This window comes from Fringilla coelebs, assembly GCF_963513975.1.
Source record: "Fringilla coelebs genome assembly, chromosome: 7".
Taxonomy (NCBI): Eukaryota; Metazoa; Chordata; class Aves; order Passeriformes; family Fringillidae; genus Fringilla; species Fringilla coelebs.
In genome coordinates, this window is record NC_140035.1 from 1,706,769 (window position 1) to 1,723,636 (window position 16,868).

At 47.0% G+C, this 16,868-nt stretch overlaps 1 protein-coding gene across 1 annotated transcript; it reads left to right on the forward strand.

Moving 5' to 3' along the window:
• Positions 1-2,121: 2,121 nt before the first annotated feature.
• RND3 (Rho family GTPase 3) lies at positions 2,122-15,205 on the forward strand. Its single transcript, XM_084208968.1, has 5 exons — positions 2,122-2,590; positions 2,703-2,790; positions 9,230-9,339; positions 11,266-11,400; positions 13,460-15,205. The coding sequence occupies exons 1-5, from the start codon at positions 2,441-2,443 to the stop codon at positions 13,709-13,711; spliced, it is 735 nt and encodes a 244-aa protein (XP_084065094.1). The 5' UTR covers positions 2,122-2,440; the 3' UTR covers positions 13,712-15,205.
• The last annotated feature ends 1,663 nt before the right edge of the window (positions 15,206-16,868 follow it).

Consider the following 16,868-nt stretch of genomic DNA (forward strand, 5'->3'; position numbering starts at 1 on the left):
CCGAAATCCCCAGGGATGGGCTGGGCCGTGCTGGCAGCAAACAAATCGTGTGAAGATGATATCACCAGGAGCTGCTGATGGAAGCTCTCTGCTCACGATGAGTAAGGGTTCCTGTGCGTTAAAGTTTCCACATTCCAGGCATAGCTGGATGCAGGCAGATTTTCCACAGCAGCTTTGTGAGGGAGATGTTTCCTCCAGGACCCTGGAGGAGACAAATTCCTCCTCGGAGGAAGCCAAAGCACCAAGGAAAGGGCAGCATCAGCGCCAGCTTTGGTCCATCTTGTGTCCATCTGTGCGGAGGTGCCCGGTGGATTGATCAGGAGCAGATGTGCACACCCAGCTCCCACTCAGGATCAACAAAGAGCTCTTTCAACCCCATCTTCTTCTTTCCTTAGATCCAAGATATTCCTTGGTTGGTGCCTTGGACTCCCAAAGAACTGGAGGTGAAACGCCAGAGCTTGATCCCACCTTCCTCTGCCTGTGAGGCTGCCCCTTTATAAGGTGTTCCAGTGTGGAGCAGAGGGAAAGGCAGAAAAATCAGGATTTTCTGCCCTTTGGAGAACACTGGAGAGCATTTACACAACTTTACTTTTCCAGATATATCTCCTGTTCCAAATTTGAACAAAACTCATCTTCCTGTGAGCATTAATTTTCTTTGCTGCTTATTCCTCCCATTCCACCATTTCTCTAAAGAGCTGGTGGACAGCAGGGATGGATGGAGACTGCAAAGGAGCAGCTTTTAATTTAAAAACATAAAAAAGAGATGGAGATATGTCTGCTTCAGGGCCCTACAAAAAAAGCACACGGAGCAAATTTCGTTTTTTTACGCATTGTTTCCAAACAGAAACCAATTTTTCAGAAATGAGTAATTTGACCCGCGAAAGATGTGACACGTCACAAACCCCAAAAATATCAGCACTGAATTTTGAAATGTCATGTTTGGGATTCTCTCATGTGAGTCAGGGCAGCATCTCCCCGTGGCCAAACAGACACGAGCCAACATCTTTTTATCAGGATGTTGTTTTAAAACTTGATGAATTGCTCACGTTTCAGCCCAGAACTGACACGGGCTGGGTTCATGACCTGGATGACTCAGGAGAAAAAGCCAAGGCTGCACCTTCAGGGAGGCCACCCCTGTGTCCGGCTTCTCCAGACAAAGCCAGAAATCGAGGTTGGAGGCAGGAGGGGAGGCAGGCTCTGCTCCAGCCCCTTTTCCAGGGATCCCACTGCCACATGGAGCCATACGGGAAAAGAGAGGAGCTCTTGAGGGAGATGAGTGCTATGAGCTGCTCACAAACCGTCCCTTGTTCAGGGCTCTCCTTTCAGACACGATGCTCAATCCCCTGCTGAACCCCAGCCAGCTTTGCTTGGGGTTGTGTCCAGGAAGAGAAGAAATAGGAGGATCTTGATGGTTGGGAGGCACGGATCTCCGCTCTCGGTGACAGGGACAGGACCGAGGGAATGGCTGGAGCTGTGTCCAGGCATGTTTAGGGTGGCTGTCAGGGAAAGGCTCTTCCCCAGAGGGTGCTGGCGCTGCCCAGGCTCCCCAGGGAATGGGCACATTCCCAAAAGCTCCGGGAGCGTTGGGACGGCGCTGCCAGGGGTGCCCAGGGTGGGGCTTTGGGGTGTCTGTGCAGGGACAGGGGCTGGATCCATGACCCTTGTGGTACCTTCCTACTCGGAGTATTCCATGATTCTGTGTCTTTGTGATATCCCGACATATTCCTTGTGACCATGTTTTGAGGGGAAAGCCCCTTTGCCCACCATCACAAGCACCATCCCTTCTCATCTCTCTTCATCCCTTCTGAGCTCTCCTCATCCTTCCTCACTTCTCCTCATCCTTTTTCAGCCCTTCCTTCTCATTCCTCCTCATTCCTCTCAGCCCCCTGCTCTCCTCAGCTCTCCCCACCATCCCTCATCCTAACCCGAGGCACTGGGCACCCCCTGAGGGATCCCGGACCACCTCTGGAGGCCGCGCAGCCCCAGATGCCGCCGTTCCCTTTCCCACCGCCGACATTTACAGATAAAATCCCTCGATAAACACCACAACCGCCTCCTTTATCGCCCCCATCGCTCTGAGGGCTCCGGGCCCCCCTCACAGCCCCCCCCGCTCCCGCCGCCCCCCGGCTCCCCTAGGGGGCGCACTGCCCCAGCGGCGCGCGGCGGGGGGCGTGGCCGCGCGGCGGCGGGCGGTGATTGGCGGGCGCGAGGCTATAAATAGGGGAGGGCGGCGGGGGGACAAAGCAGTGAGCGCGGGACCGGCGGGCGGGCGGCGGCGAGTCCGCGGCTCTGCCTCCTCCACCGCAGCGGCTTTATTGTGCTTTTCATATTATTTTTGCTTTTTCTCGAGGAGCCCGGGCGTGGTTTGGTTTTTTTGGCTGGTTTTTTTTTTTTTTCTTCTCTTCTGTTGTGGCCGGCCGGAGGGACTAAGGGGAGATCAATGAAGGAAAGAAGAGCGAGCCAGAAGTTATCGAGCAAGGCGGTGATGGATCCCAACCAGAACGTGAAGTGCAAGATCGTGGTGGTGGGGGATAGCCAGTGCGGGAAGACGGCGCTGCTCCACGTCTTTGCCAAGGACTGCTTCCCCGAGGTGCGCGGGACGGGACCGGGGCTGGGCTGGGGCCGGCACCGGGGCCGGCCCGGGGGTCGGGGCCGGGGCGGCGGCGATGGGCGCGGGCTGACCGTGCGCTGTCTCCCGGCAGAGCTACGTCCCCACCGTGTTCGAGAACTACACGGCCAGCTTCGAGATCGACACGCAGCGCATCGAGCTCAGCCTGTGGGACACCTCGGGTGAGCGCTCCCGTTCGCATCCCGGGAATTCGGGGGGGATCGGGAGCAGCGGCGGTCCTGGCGGGGCTGCCGGGCTCCGCATGCGGCTGCTTCTGACGGCTTTTTGACCAAAATCTCAGCTATCCTTGCGGGATCTGCTTGGCTGAGGGTGTGGGCAAGGCTCCGGGAAGCGGTTTGTCAGCATTGCGGGGGAATGTGTTCTCACCTGCCTGGCTGGAAGGAGCTTTCCGGGGAGCTCCGGGGGTACCTGGGCTCCTCTGCCGCCTGCAAACCCCGCTTGGCCTCGTAGGAGAGGGAAAAGGTGTTTATATGCTAATGGTGAATTATTTCAGCTCGCTGTGGAGCTCCTGGTGGCCTCCTTAATGCCTCCTTGGTTTTTTACAAAACGTAGCACTTCTCGGTGTCCTAGAGAGTCTCTGAGACCAGGAACGGCTTTTAGGGAAAACCTTTAGAATTTATCTCTGATTCTCTGGGATGCGGAGGGAACCATCCTTTCCCCCATCAGGCTCTTCATTCTTCCAGTTTTACCTGGAAGAAACCGGCTCAGACGCCTCCAAGGTTGAGGGGTTTGGTGTTTGGCTGGCGCTGCTCGCATGTTGAGACAGGAGCTCCTCTAGATCCGCCTCTCGTTGATAATTTGGATAATTGGGCTGCACTTACAGCCAGGGGCGTGAGGGAGCACCCCAAAATTGCTGCCTCAGTGCTGGAGAGGAGCGTGGGGAGCCGGTGTGGCTCTGCCTGTGGAGAGCTGAGGATGTCCAGGGGGGAATGACACCAGGAACCATTACCAGAGGTGTGCATCAACATCATCTGCAGAGCTGATTGGCAAAAAAAACCTGCAGGAACTTGGCAGAACACGCAGTCCCTCTCTTTCTCTGTGTAGATGGCTCGTTAATGCTGAATTTGGACCCGGCAGTTCCTCCTCAGTGCGACAGCAGTTCTTTTACCAGGAATGAAAATGTTAATCCCGGTTTAAAAGAGGAGTTTAGGCGGCGGGTTGGCTTCCCTCTTGCTGTTGAGGAAACGATTCCAAATTCTTGCAACACGATTACTGGGAAAAGGCAGCCTCTGCCCACAACCAGTATCAGCTTTGCTCTGAGCTGATTTTTTTTTTTTTTTCTCTTCATCTTATGCCAAGGGAGACTTGCAGATTTCTGGAGTATGTCTGGTTGGAGCTTTCATGCTGATTACTAAGCTGCCTGGAACTATGGAGCAAGGGCTTATTAAAAATTATTAGTTATTTTGGAAAATGTTATCTTTATTAACATACAACACACACGCAGGCTGGACGTGGGAAGGTTTGGAATCTGTTTGTCAAAGGCTGGAGACACCCATGGAATTAAATATTCCCTAGCACTTCAAAAGACAAAAGCAGTGGAAGAAAAAACACCTGCCAGCCTTTGTCCTCTGTCCTGGAACTCAGAGCAAATGTGGTTGAGTCAGAAGCTTGAGACCAAGTGGGTGATTTGTCTGACATCCCAAAGTGAAGAGGAAATGCTTGAAAGACCCAGTGCTTGGTTTTACAGAGTGGTACTGAGTGGATCCTCTGGCTCTGGGACTCTGGATGAGGAATTTTGGCTCCGTGAACAACATCCCTTCTCAGCCAGTACAAAAACCCAACTCTGCCCAAGCCCATTAACCCAGAGCAAAATCTCATCAGCAGATAGCAGACAGCAGAAGATAAGGGAGTGTTTTAGCCTTATCTGAGAGTCTTGGTAATTTAATTTTTACAAGTCTTTGTCCTGCTTCTCTACTGAGTTAGAAGAGATGTCTGAATGGCATTTTTAAAGCAGGACTAAATCTAATTAACTTCAAAAGATGGCTGATCATTGCAACACGGGGGAGGTGATGGCTGCGGGTTTTGTGGTGCTTGACTATCTCTAGGGAGGGGGGAAAAGATGCTGTTTAATTGAGGTTTTTTTGGAACATGCTGCAGATACTTCAAGATGACTCAATCAGTATTTTGTATTCATCTTGTTTTTTAACTGGGAGCGTTTAACAGCCTTGCCAATTGGTCCCTTGAATTAAAGTTGATAATTAGGTTTTGCAGTGAATCCTTTGGAAGGACGTACTGCCACCTCCAACTCCTTTTTTGCTCACTGGGAAAATCAGAAAAGCTGTGGCCATTGGTTAAAATAGTTGGGTGAGGGTGAGAACAGGCCCTGCTGCCACAGTTTTGGTTTGTAATTCTTTATATCCCAACGATAATAATGTGTTTTTACCAGAGAACTTCTGGGTGTCATGCAACTGATAGAAAATTTAAAATTCATTGGGGAGTTGTTGTTGCATCTTGGATTTGCCCATAGGAATATGGGACAAGTAAGAGTGGAATGGAACGGGAAGGTTCATTATTCAAATGTTTGCTGGTGCTGTCTAGTTCTGCAAGTCATTAGAAGGATTTAAATTAGCCACAGCATTAAGGGAAGCACTTGCCAAGTAGAATTTCAATGGGGTTTGGGACTACCAGCCCTCTCTCAAAGCAGGAATGTCTGGTTGCAATCTCACTACACCATAAATTACTCTGCTCTGTGGTAACATGTGGCAGTCTTGAGCTGTTTGGGAGCTCTGCTTCTTGTGTGAGGTGGAATATTAAAAGTTTCTCCGGGTTAAAGCTTCATCTTGTACTTTCAGGGCTGCTGTGAAGGAAAAAATATTTGTATTAGGTGCCTTTATCTACCATCTAATCTGCATTTATCAAGTGTTTTTGGCTCCTTTGATATTTATATTTCTTGCTAGGACAGCAGCAGCTGTGGCTTGGAAATACCATTAATTAGGTGTACATACCTGTGTGTCCCTAAAATGTGTTTTAGGGGGTTTCTTTATTGCTTGAACCGTGGCTACTCCAATAAAATAATTCTCAACAGGGCCAGAAATACTTACAACTGCTGGGGATTAGCAAGTAATTAAATCCAGAAGGGCCTTGGACCTGAGAGTCAAGTTAGGTTTGATGTGATTTTTGACTGTATACAATGTACTCAGTGTCCATGTACAAGCAGAAATTAATTGGAAAGTTTTGTGCTGAAAACTTGCAGGAGAAAGCTGAAACTTGGAGGAATTAAAGTTGCTAATTCCCCAAATTCCCTGGCAGTAAGAACTGCAAAGGAAAAGTCCAATTGCTGTCTTTGCCTCCCAGTTCTCTTGTTGAATTCTGTGATTTTCTGGTTTTAATTGCTCATCTTAGCAGGGTTTTCTTATTACTTTTAGAAGAGAATTAATTAGTATTGATACCTGGGAATGCCAAGTGCCCTCCTAAAGTTTTCCCTTGGAGGTGTGATCCTACAAAAAACTGTGACTATTTTGATATCTCTTTGCTTGGAGATAACCTGCACTGAAAATCCACCTCAGTTTTTTGGGGGGGTTTTTTTTGGCATCCCAGTTTCTTTGGGTTTTTGTTTTAAGGGGGAAAACCATCAGCACTGAATCAGCTCCTTGGAGCAGGCAGTGTTTGCTGTGTTTTCTGGGATAATTAGTGAGCCCAAGGGTTTGGGAGTGAGAATGCTGCTGTTCATCTGTTGTTCTTTCACTTGACTGGGCTCCAAAAGGCTCCAAAGCCTAATTCCTGGTGGCTGCTTGCTGGTGTGGAAATAGGAAAGTCTTGCCTGTTACTGAGCCCTCCTGGCCTCAGGATGTGCAGCTGAACCCTCCTGGTGCCTTTGCATCTTCCAGCCAAACACTTCTCCCTGATCCAGCACCTTCAAGTGGTGCTAAACCACCCCAAAATTAAATATTCTTCAGCTTTTAATGATGTAATTCTGTTCTTTATTAAGATAGCAATATTTAAAGCTAAGCTTGGCATCCCCTCTAGGCCAAACCCAACCATATTGCTGGGGAGGGGTTTTATTTCAGTCTAAAAGCTGAATTTTTGTTGGACTCTGCATGAAACATAAGGTTTCAAAAGCAGACCATCCTTAATGTTGCAAGTATTTTTGGCTAAAATTATTGAAGCTGCCAAACAAATTTTAGAAAAAGGAGGATTGCAGCTGGAATGAATGTCCAGCACAAAGGAAAATGAACTACAGCCTTATCAGCAGCTCCTTGATAAGACTGAAAAACCACTCATGTTGTCCTTGCCAAAAATGTTTTATTTTGCAGGAACAGAATCCCAAACACAAATAGGCTTTTTTTTTTTTTCTCTCTCCCCACAAATACCATGGCTCCAGTTCCACATTCTCCTTCTGTTTTCGAGGGTTGGCACGGCTTCAAATCTGCAAAGGAACATGAAAAAGAGGGAGCAGCCCGGCTGGGCTGTGCTGGAGTTGTCTGTTCAGACTTGAGCGAGCCTCATTCCTGACATTCCTGCCTTCTGAGGGTTTCTCTGGGCAAAGGCATGAAAATGCCAGCTTGAATAGGCCTGCACAGCGAGGGCTGCAGCCCCTCTGTATTTGCACAGGAATAAAGCTTTGGTTATAAATGAGAGCAGGAAATTTCCTTTGTGGATCCTGCAGCTCGAGGAGTTGAGATGGGCTCTGTTTGTTCTGCCACACACCAGCCTGGAGAAAAGCTGGGGAATATCCCTCCTGAGCTTGCTCAAAGTGCTTTGATTCCAGCTCAGCGTCTGAAACAGGAGAAATTCAAAAGGGGGAGGAAAATGGAAAACCTTCCAAGCAAAGCAGGGGTGGGAAGGAGTCTCGGGGCTGGAGGTGGGGACTCTGAGCACAAATCCATCTCCTGGACATAAATGGGATCCCTGGAGCTGCTGAGTGAGCCCGGAGGTATTTGTGTGAGGAATGAGTTTCTGGGTGAGGCTTTGCTGAGACTCCTTTCTAGCCAGCACCCATTAAGGATTCCCTCAATCCTGCCCTTGCTTGCTGGAGCTCAGGGAGACGTGGCAAGTGCTTTAATGCCACCCAGGTGGCTCTTAGTGGCACCCGGTGCTGCAGTTCCTCCGTGTCCAGCATAAATAACCCAGCCTGGGGCTCCAGGGTAAATAACCCAGCCCTGGGGCTGCGGGACAGGGCTGTAATAGCCGTGCTGGAGATACTGGGGTGTAATTAGCAGTGGAAAATGCTCATTGATAGCTGCAGTGAGGAGTTAACTCCGGGTCACCTCGCTGAGATTTGTTCCCAACGTGTCATTTGTGCTGAATTCAGCTGAAGTGGGGTGTGAAGAGCCTTTTCTGACAGCTCTGTCAGATTGACATCATTTACAGAGATGAGCATTCGAATTAAATCCTTCTCGTTCACCAAATTACCTTCTGCTACCTACTTTGGTAATGCTTCACTCCCCATGTGTTATTCCTCATTTCAAAAACAACATTCCTGGGATTCTTGCCTCCTTTCCCGTGCAGGAGAAGCCTTCCAAGTGAAGTCATCTGCGAGCCCTTCACACCATTCCTTGTGCAACAGCCTGAGCTGTCTGTCAGGGCAAAACCTGAGCAGTTCCTCTAATCCAGTTAATAATCAGAGACCTTACAGCCAATTAGTTCTGGAGAGCTGGGGAATCCGTGAGATAATGAGCTGATAACCCCCAAAATCATGCAAGCTGGCTTCTTGTGGGGGGGTGTTCCATGCTGTGTTTTAGGGGCTGCTGTATTTTAGGATTTACAGAAGTAAGGATGTATGATGGCTGAGAAAATGAATTTTAGTTGCCCGAGCCCTTGCTCTGCTGGGCCACTGAACTGGTTTGAATGAATGTCCTTTTAAATGCATTAAGAAATGTATTTTTCTCAGACAGTGAAGCTCAGCACAGAGCCAAACCTAATGGTGGTTGAGCAACTTCTTAGAAAAAAGCAAAGATTTTTTTTCTTTTCTTTCCCCCCCAAACCTGTTGCCAGATTCCCCAGATTATTAAATTACAACTTTTAACTCTTCACATCATGATTGTTGTTAAGGAAAACAGAAAGCCCCTTCACAGGCCTGCAAGTAAAACAAGCACAAAGAGCAGCGCTATACCTACATCTGTTTCCCCAGATTACTAAATTAGCTTTGATCTTGTTGATAAAAATCTGGTTTATGGGCTAAACATAAACATTTATTGCAAGCTTTATTGGTTTACAGATTAATGAGGCTTTTTGTGACAAATAACTTGAGTGCCTGCCTACAGGATTGGGATTTTTCCCTGCTGGAAATCTGTTTCTTGCAACAAGTTCTTCAATTTGAAGCAAGACTTTCTTCTGAACATTGCCAATGTGACAGCTAAAGATGCTTTTTGCACTTGGAGCTATTTGTTTTAAATTAACTGTGAGACAAATCAAAACTGAGGAATTTCAAATCTGCTTTAGAAAAAGCCTTTTGGAGTTGGAGGATTTGCTCTCTTGCAGGTTAATGCTGGGCCTTAAACTTGAGCTGAGTGCATTTCCCTGTCCTTGGGAGCATCCCGAGCCTTCGGTGGGTGATGGATCACTGGGGGGCTGTCTCTGCAAGCCTCTCCAGGCTGTTGGAAGGACTGCAGGAAGAGGAAAGCAGCAATTAATGGAGATGTTTGTTTGTTTTCCCTGCAGGCTCTCCTTACTACGACAACGTCCGCCCGCTCTCCTACCCCGACTCCGACGCTGTCCTGATCTGCTTTGACATCAGTCGGCCAGAAACCCTGGACAGTGTCCTAAAAAAGGCAAGTGTTTGAGCCAGCCCGGAGCACAGAGCTCTGCTGGACAAGCTCATCTTGAAATCCCTGCAGTGGTGCTGTTCCTACACTGGAAACTTCCACTTTGTTTCTTTAAATGGAGCGATGACAGGAGGGTGCTTTAATTTGAGGTCATTTGTTTGAAAGGGGTGGATGTTAATTGGAAACAAAAACTTGCTAATGGACACTTGGAGCTGAAGGAAATTCTCATTCCTCAGCCCTGAGACAGCAAGGAATTGCTGAGGGTGGTGTGAGGTGCTGTAAGAAATTGTATCTCACATGTTCCTGTAACAGGATTGGGAAACTTTGCTGGGTAAAAATTGTCTGCCAAGTGTTTGGACTTCTGCCACGGCCTTACATAATTTGTGAGCCTGACGTGTGAAGGAGCAGTGACAAATGCCTCTGGAAGGCACCAGCAGAGCTTGCAGTGGCACAGAAATGCAGCCCTGCCCCAAGCCCTTCATGAGATCACTGATCCCAGCTTGTGTCACACTTCCCACGAGCTCAAACACAGAATTTTCATAATCAAGCTCTGTGTTTGCAGGGTGGTCCTGCTCCTCTCCTTGGCTGCTGAGCATGACTCAACTTCACAGTGCTGGGTTTGGGGCTTAATGACCTGAAGTTCCTTTTTTTCTGAGGCTGGGGCCAGTGATTCTTGTCTCAGTGGGATAAAGTGCCTTATAATGCTCTGAATAGCCTACAAAAAACACTCCAAAACTACTCTGTCTGTATCAAAAAGCATCCAGAGCTGTGGTTTTTCTGTCCCTGCTAATGCTGGTTACTTAATTCTGCAAGAGATTTTTCTTAAAATGCTTTTATATTCAAATTACAGCCTTAAATTTTAGGGAGTATCAGATGTTTGGATTATGATGTGGTTTTGGCTTTGAGTTCTCAGCATAACCTTGCAGAAGGGTGAAACCAAATGAATTTATCCCAAGTTCTGTCTGAGGGGCTCCTTGCTGGTTCACCTGGAGCAGATTTGTGTAGTTTCAGGGGTGAGAATGCAGCAATAAACCCACATTTAGCCCTGCTGCTGTTCTACAACTGAAGGTGGGGACACCATTTCTGCACTGGCTGGGGCTGGGTGTGAGAAACAACAGCTCTGCAAACTTTTGCTCATGTGGGTACATAATCTCAACTCATTCCCTCCTGATTAGTAAGCCAGTGGAATTCATGAGTGTGTGAGATAGGAAGATTTCATCCTTGACCAAGTTCTGCTGGAGCTGATGCCTTCAACAAATTACCTTGAAGGCAAATCCAGACATTACATAAAAATATTTCAGCCTGGGACGTCAGGACTGATTAAAGTTGTTACCCATTGCTTCTTTGGATTTAAACATTAACTATTAAATTTTATCATTTTATTTTGTTAGGGTCAGGATTAAATGTGTGAGATGGTAGTTTTTGTTTGGACTTGAATGTTTATTAGTTTATATTACAGTTTTACTAACTGTGAGTTCTAGACTATTTAACTTTAACAAACTAATAATGGAGTTCTGTTTCTTTTTTTACAAGGTTTTTTTAAAGGATAAACTGATTAAGAAATTACACTTAAATTATTTTTATTTTTAACTTAATAACTAACCACTCATGGCTTGTAACGTGGATTTTTAATCTAATTACACAATACCACCCAAACTCATGAAGAAGGACTAGCTTTTTTCTTAAAACTTTTATCTTGTTTTATATATATTACTGTAGTCTAAAACTTTAAACTCTTTAAGTTTTCTACTGTGTGATATTGCACGCTTCTGATCAAACTACACACCTATCATTTGAGTTCTGTCATTCAATTCTGGAAGCTTCTCCACGGCCTCAGGTCAAATGCAGTGTTCTCTTGGGGTTTAGTGCCTGACAGCACAGAAAGTCTGAAATTCTCAGCATTCCAACAATTAACAACTTGGAATTTTCCAGTGGAAAGGGGAGATCCAGGAGTTCTGCCCCAACACCAAGATGCTGCTGGTGGGCTGCAAGTCGGACCTGCGCACCGATGTCAGCACGCTGGTGGAGCTCTCCAACCACAGGCAGACCCCCGTGTCCTACGACCAGGTAGGGGCCACCTCCTTTGCTGTCCTTCAGGAGGGAAGGAAAACTAAAACCCTTTTTCTGTCACTGGAGCCCTCCCTGTGACCAGCTTCTGCCACATGATGACACCAGTGCAGCCTTCAAGGCAGATTTGCCTTGGTTTGAAAACTGTTTAGGACTAAAGGAAATCCTGCAGCCCCACAATACATGATGAAATCATCCCTTTAAACATCATAAATTGTTGTCTTTTTGGTTGCAAATTGCTTTTTAGATGAGTTGTTAAAAACTTCCTGCTTCTCTGTGCCTGCACACACCAAAAATGTAGCTAAAAGGTGACACATCCTGTTTATTCACTGATAAATTGGTAAAATTGCTGTCTGCAGACTTCAGATTTGAATGTTGTTTGGCTTTAGAATCATGACATTATATTAGAATACAGTCTGTCCCCAATTCTTTAAAAAACCCTTTGTCCCTCCTGCTGAAGGTGCAGCAGCACCAGAAGGCATCTTAATTCTTGATGAGTTCTTTGCTCTTGGGGAAGGGAGAAGTTTGGAGGCAGGCATTAGAGGAGAGAAAAGGGAAAGGAATCAGGTCATGGGAGAGAGCAGGATGTAGGGAACAGGGAAACTGCTCTGAGGTGAGCTTCCCTTTATTACTCACATGTGTGTGATCATTCATGGCAGCTGAATCACCCTGTGGGAGGCACAGTGGCACCTCCACGAGTCACCTCCGTGTCTTTAGCAACCAGTTTGGGATGGTTTCTCCCTCATGTTTTCCAAAGCAGCAGCTCCTGGTTACTAAGGATGCAGCATGTTTACACTGGAAAATGGCAGAACTTCTGTAAAATCAAGTCTTTCCATGAGAGTGATCAAAACTCTGCTGGCAGGTGGATTTTTTTCCCCTGGATTCACAGCTCAGCCTGTACCCCTGAGGAGCAGGAGTCAGCTGAACACAGAGGACACAGCTACTGGAACGGAGTCAGAGTTTTCCCATTCCTCTGAACTCCAGCAGGAAGCACTGGGAGGGCAAGGACAGGCTGGTGACACCCTGCTCCAGCCTCCCACTTCAGGCAGCTCCACCTGAGCAAACATTTCTGAGGCTCAGCTGAGCAGGAGCTGAGCTGTTTGACTGTGGGGAGGGCTGCTCCCACAAGCTCCTGCTGCCTTATCAAGCCTCTCCCCTCTGCCATTGATAAGGGGCTGCATCACTGCAGGGTCATCAGGCTGGCACTGAGCAGCCAGGAGGGGCTGGAGGCAGGCACGGGGGTGGCACCTCAAGGATGTGGTTGGGTTTCATATGAAGCTCAGTAAAGATTCATCTCTCAGAAATCAAACTTCCCTTGGAACAACTCCTGTTTTTCACTTAATGCTTTATTGTGTTCAGTAGCAAAATCAAGGATATGGTTGGCTTTTGTAACTTAGTAAAGATTCACTCCTCAGAAATCAAATTCCCTTGGAATAACTCCCATTTTTTCACATAATGCTGTATTGTGTTCCAGTAGCAAAATCCACCATGAGATCCTGGGCTATTGTCACTTGTCACATGTTGGGTTGTTTGCCTTGTGCTGCTGGAACAAACATCCCTGCTTTGACTTCTTAAAATCACTAAAGAAGGAAGGGCTCCTATAACCCCTCATGTTCTGTTCCCCTTTTCCCTGTTCCCTATCAGGAAGTGGATAGACCTCTCCCAGAACACATTTCCCTAACAACTTTTTGCCCTCTTGCTGGAGCTGGAACAGGGGCTGTTCTCCAGCTCAGGGCAGCTGCTTATTCCTTAAGGCACAGAATTTCTCTTTGGAGATTTCAGCTCAGGAATTTCCCAGATTCAGGTTAAGTTGAAACTGCTGAAAAGGCCTCACTCAGTTGTTTGCAGTCACTGAGCTCCTTTTCTCTCCCAATTTGTGTTTATCAGCACAGCAGATAATACTTGGACGCTTGTTCAACTCCTCCTGCAAGCAAATCTCTGTTTATTTTCCCAAGTAAGCTTTGGCCTTTCCAGGGAAACAGCGCAGAGCTGGAATTGTGAGGATTGCTCAGGATTTTGCACAATTTGGTATTGATCACATGTTTCTTTTTCCCCTCAGGGTGCAAATATGGCCAAACAGATTGGAGCAGCCACATACATCGAATGCTCAGCCTTACAGTCAGAAAACAGTGTCAGAGACATTTTTCACGTCGCCACCCTGGCGTGTGTGAACAAAACAAACAAAAATGTGAAACGAAACAAATCTCAGAGGGCCACAAAGCGAATTTCACACATGCCTGGCAGGCCAGAACTGTCCACAGTGGCCACGGACTTGAGAAAGGACAAAGCCAAGAGTTGCACGGTGATGTGAAGGAGCTGGGATTTCCTGGAGGAGGAGGAGGAGGAGGAAGATCCAGGAGGGGTTGGAGCTCAATGAAGTCACAGCCACAGGGTGTTTAATGAGAGCTTTGCCAGTGCTTTCATGGAGACTTCTCCTGCTGTGTGAGACTGTACTTAAGGACTGAGCAGCAGGAAGAAAAAGCTCTGGGAGAGGTGGCATCAGGAATTTCTGTTGAAGACAATGCCAAAAAATAATAATAAAAGGGAAAATGTTTGAATGTGCTGAGAGAAGAGAGAATGATTGGGAAAATAACCCTGCAAAGGAGAGATGTCATGGACAGTGCTTGTTTCTTTTAGTAACGCTCTGCTCCTGGATGCTACCACTTTGATTTCATTCAAATAATACTTTAATGGGATTTTTTTTTTAATGAAGACGTTATTAATACGCCCTTCTCATTAAGGAACTATCCCTGTGACCTTAGAGTTGGTTTTCCAAAGGATTTGATCTCATTTTTTTTTTAGTAGCTGATTGTGAAAATGGAGAGGATACCGAGGCCGTGTGTGTCACCTAGAGGAAAATTATGGAGGAGTCTGGAGTTTTGCCTTGCTGATCCACGGCGGGGATGAAGACAACTGTTTGAGGATTCCCAGAATTTCCGTGGAAATGAGATGGATCCAGTTTGGGGGGGAGGGGAGTGAGGGCAAAGCAGGCCTGCAGGGCTCTGACTCGGCTGTTCCTCTTTGTGGTTGTGATGTGGAGTGGAGTTGGTGCCCAGTGCTGGTGTTCTGTGTGGCCTCGTTGCTGTAGGTTCAAGTGGGAGGTGCTGAGAGCTGTGATGGCAAATGATTCGTGGTTTTCCAGCCCTGATTGTTCCTTAAGCCTTACTGCCCACCTGGGGAAGCCCCAAAAACCCCCCTGGGCTTCTCCCAGGAGCTGGAGAGCCCGTGGATCCCGCAGAAAGCTGCAGACAAATGCTCTTCTGGGATGTGGTTCCCTGCAAAAAAACAAAAATACCCCTCAAAAACCTGCAAATGAGCCAGCAGAGCCTTTTGTGGTGCTCCTCAGTTTGGGGAGGAAAAGGGGTCTGAAGAACTGTGAGGCCTTAAGGGGTCCCCAGTGGGAACTGGATACTGCCCTTAGTTTTAGGATTAACACAAAAGTATCCAGCCCCCAGTCCTGAAATGGGGTGAACTGGTTCAGTCCAATCCCTTTTTGCTGTTGTTACACTGAATTAAAATCAGCCTTTTCCAATGGTTTGCAACTCTTCCTGACTCACCAAACTTCTCCCAAAGGAAGGAGACAAAGCTCTGAGCAGGCTGGTTTTTGCTTGTGGAGGACAAGCATTTCATTCCCAATGGTGATGCTTCATTTTTGAAGTGTTTAAAAGCTCTGTTCACTCGTGCAAAGGTAAAGATGAACTCATAATTAAATCTCAGTTCTGTGTGTTCCCAGCACTTTGTTTCATCTGAGAAAAGAAGACAAATCTCACTCCCATTCTGGTTATTTCCCACAAAATAAATAAAAGAGACATTTTTGACCACCTTAATAAGCTTTTAACTGATGCAACAGTGCTCTTAGGGCAGTATTACAAAATAGCTGGTAAGTGCTTCTTTCTGTATTTAAATATTGTGGAAAAATAAGTTATAACTGTTATAAAGCAGGACATTCATTACTTTTTTTTTATTGTTGAAGTCACTTTGTATGTTTGGTTAATGTTTCTGCAGTATTTATTAAAATACCATTTTTTTTCTTTGAATTAAAAAACAAAGGAATTTTCTTGTAGTGGAAATGGCCTTTGTGTGGTAGTTCATTAATGATTGTGTGTTTTGGGGCATAGTTGTGCTGGGCTTTGAATAAGAATCTTTCTCTTGCAACAGCCTTTTGGGCATTAAATTTTCCACTTTGCTGTGGGTTCCTTCCCAGAGTTGTTTCCCAAAAATGCCAGAGGCAGAGGAGCAAAGCAAACACGTGGGGGTTGCTTTGCTTTGCCTCTCAGGCTGAATTTTCACATTTTCAAATTTAGCTTACAGGTTGTTCTTTGCCAGAAAAAGTCATTGCCAGCTGTGGGTTGTTCCTGATGCTGGCACTGCTGGGAGATCCTTGGAATTCTGAGTTGTCCTGGAATTCCTGAGAACCTGCAGCTCATCCTCCCCTCCTGAGGGCTTCTCCTGGTGTCAGTCCAGGCAGGAAAGCTTGGAATTGTCTCCCTGTAGTGCTCTCAACTCAGAATTCCAACTCAGAATTCCCAGCAGTTGTTCATCTCCTGTTCCTTGGGACTGCCCTGCTGTTCCTGATGACCCAGCAGCTCTGTAGGTGCTGTAATTAATAAGTGAGGGGTTAATTACCCAAACTCTTCCTGTCCTTGCCATCTGAAGGTGTCTCTGGTGTTTCCCTCTGTGCCAGGTTGAGGAGCCCTTGAGTGCTGGATTTGAACACAGCTCGTGGGTCACTGATCCAAAACTGAGCCAGCAGGAAAAGCTCCATACCTCCTTCCTTAGAACCTCTTTCCATAAAGGATTTTTCCCAATTAATGGTTCTTCTTGGAGGGTTTGTGGTGTCTTTATCAGAGCTGCAGACTCTGGAGGACCAGTTGGGATCCTATCCTCTTTTTGGCTTCATCCTAACCCTTGATGCCACACCAGGCTCCTGCTGCTTTTCCTGGGATTTCACCAGAGCTTGGCAGAGAATTCTGCGTGAGCTGCAAGCTGGGCTTTGTGGCTCCTCTGCTCCCTCTGAGCTGCTCCTCCCTGGCTCCTGGTGGAAGAAGAGAAATGTCTCTTCCTGGTGCCTCCAGTTTGGAGGTTCCCCAGATTTTGTGGGAATTTTGGATGTTTCATGGTGCTCCTGGGTCACTCCCCAGTGTGGCATGGTCACAACCCAAACGGGCTGGATCAGGAAGGTGCTGTTTAAGGACTCTCAAACCATCTCCAGAAAGGAAAGAAAACTAAATTTAACATGCTGAAGGTGGGCTGTTTGATGAATATTTAGGAGTGTTTCCACCCAGATTGGTGGTGGCTTAAAGCTCCAAGGGTATTTTGGGACTCTGGTGGATTTGGGGTCAGGTGCTGGCGTTTCTTTGCCTCATCCTCACATAACCAGCCTCTCCTAAGGGAGGGATTATTTGCTGAAAATCAAATAATAATTAATTCTCAGCTCATTTAGTTTCTTCCTTCCAAACTCCTTTCTT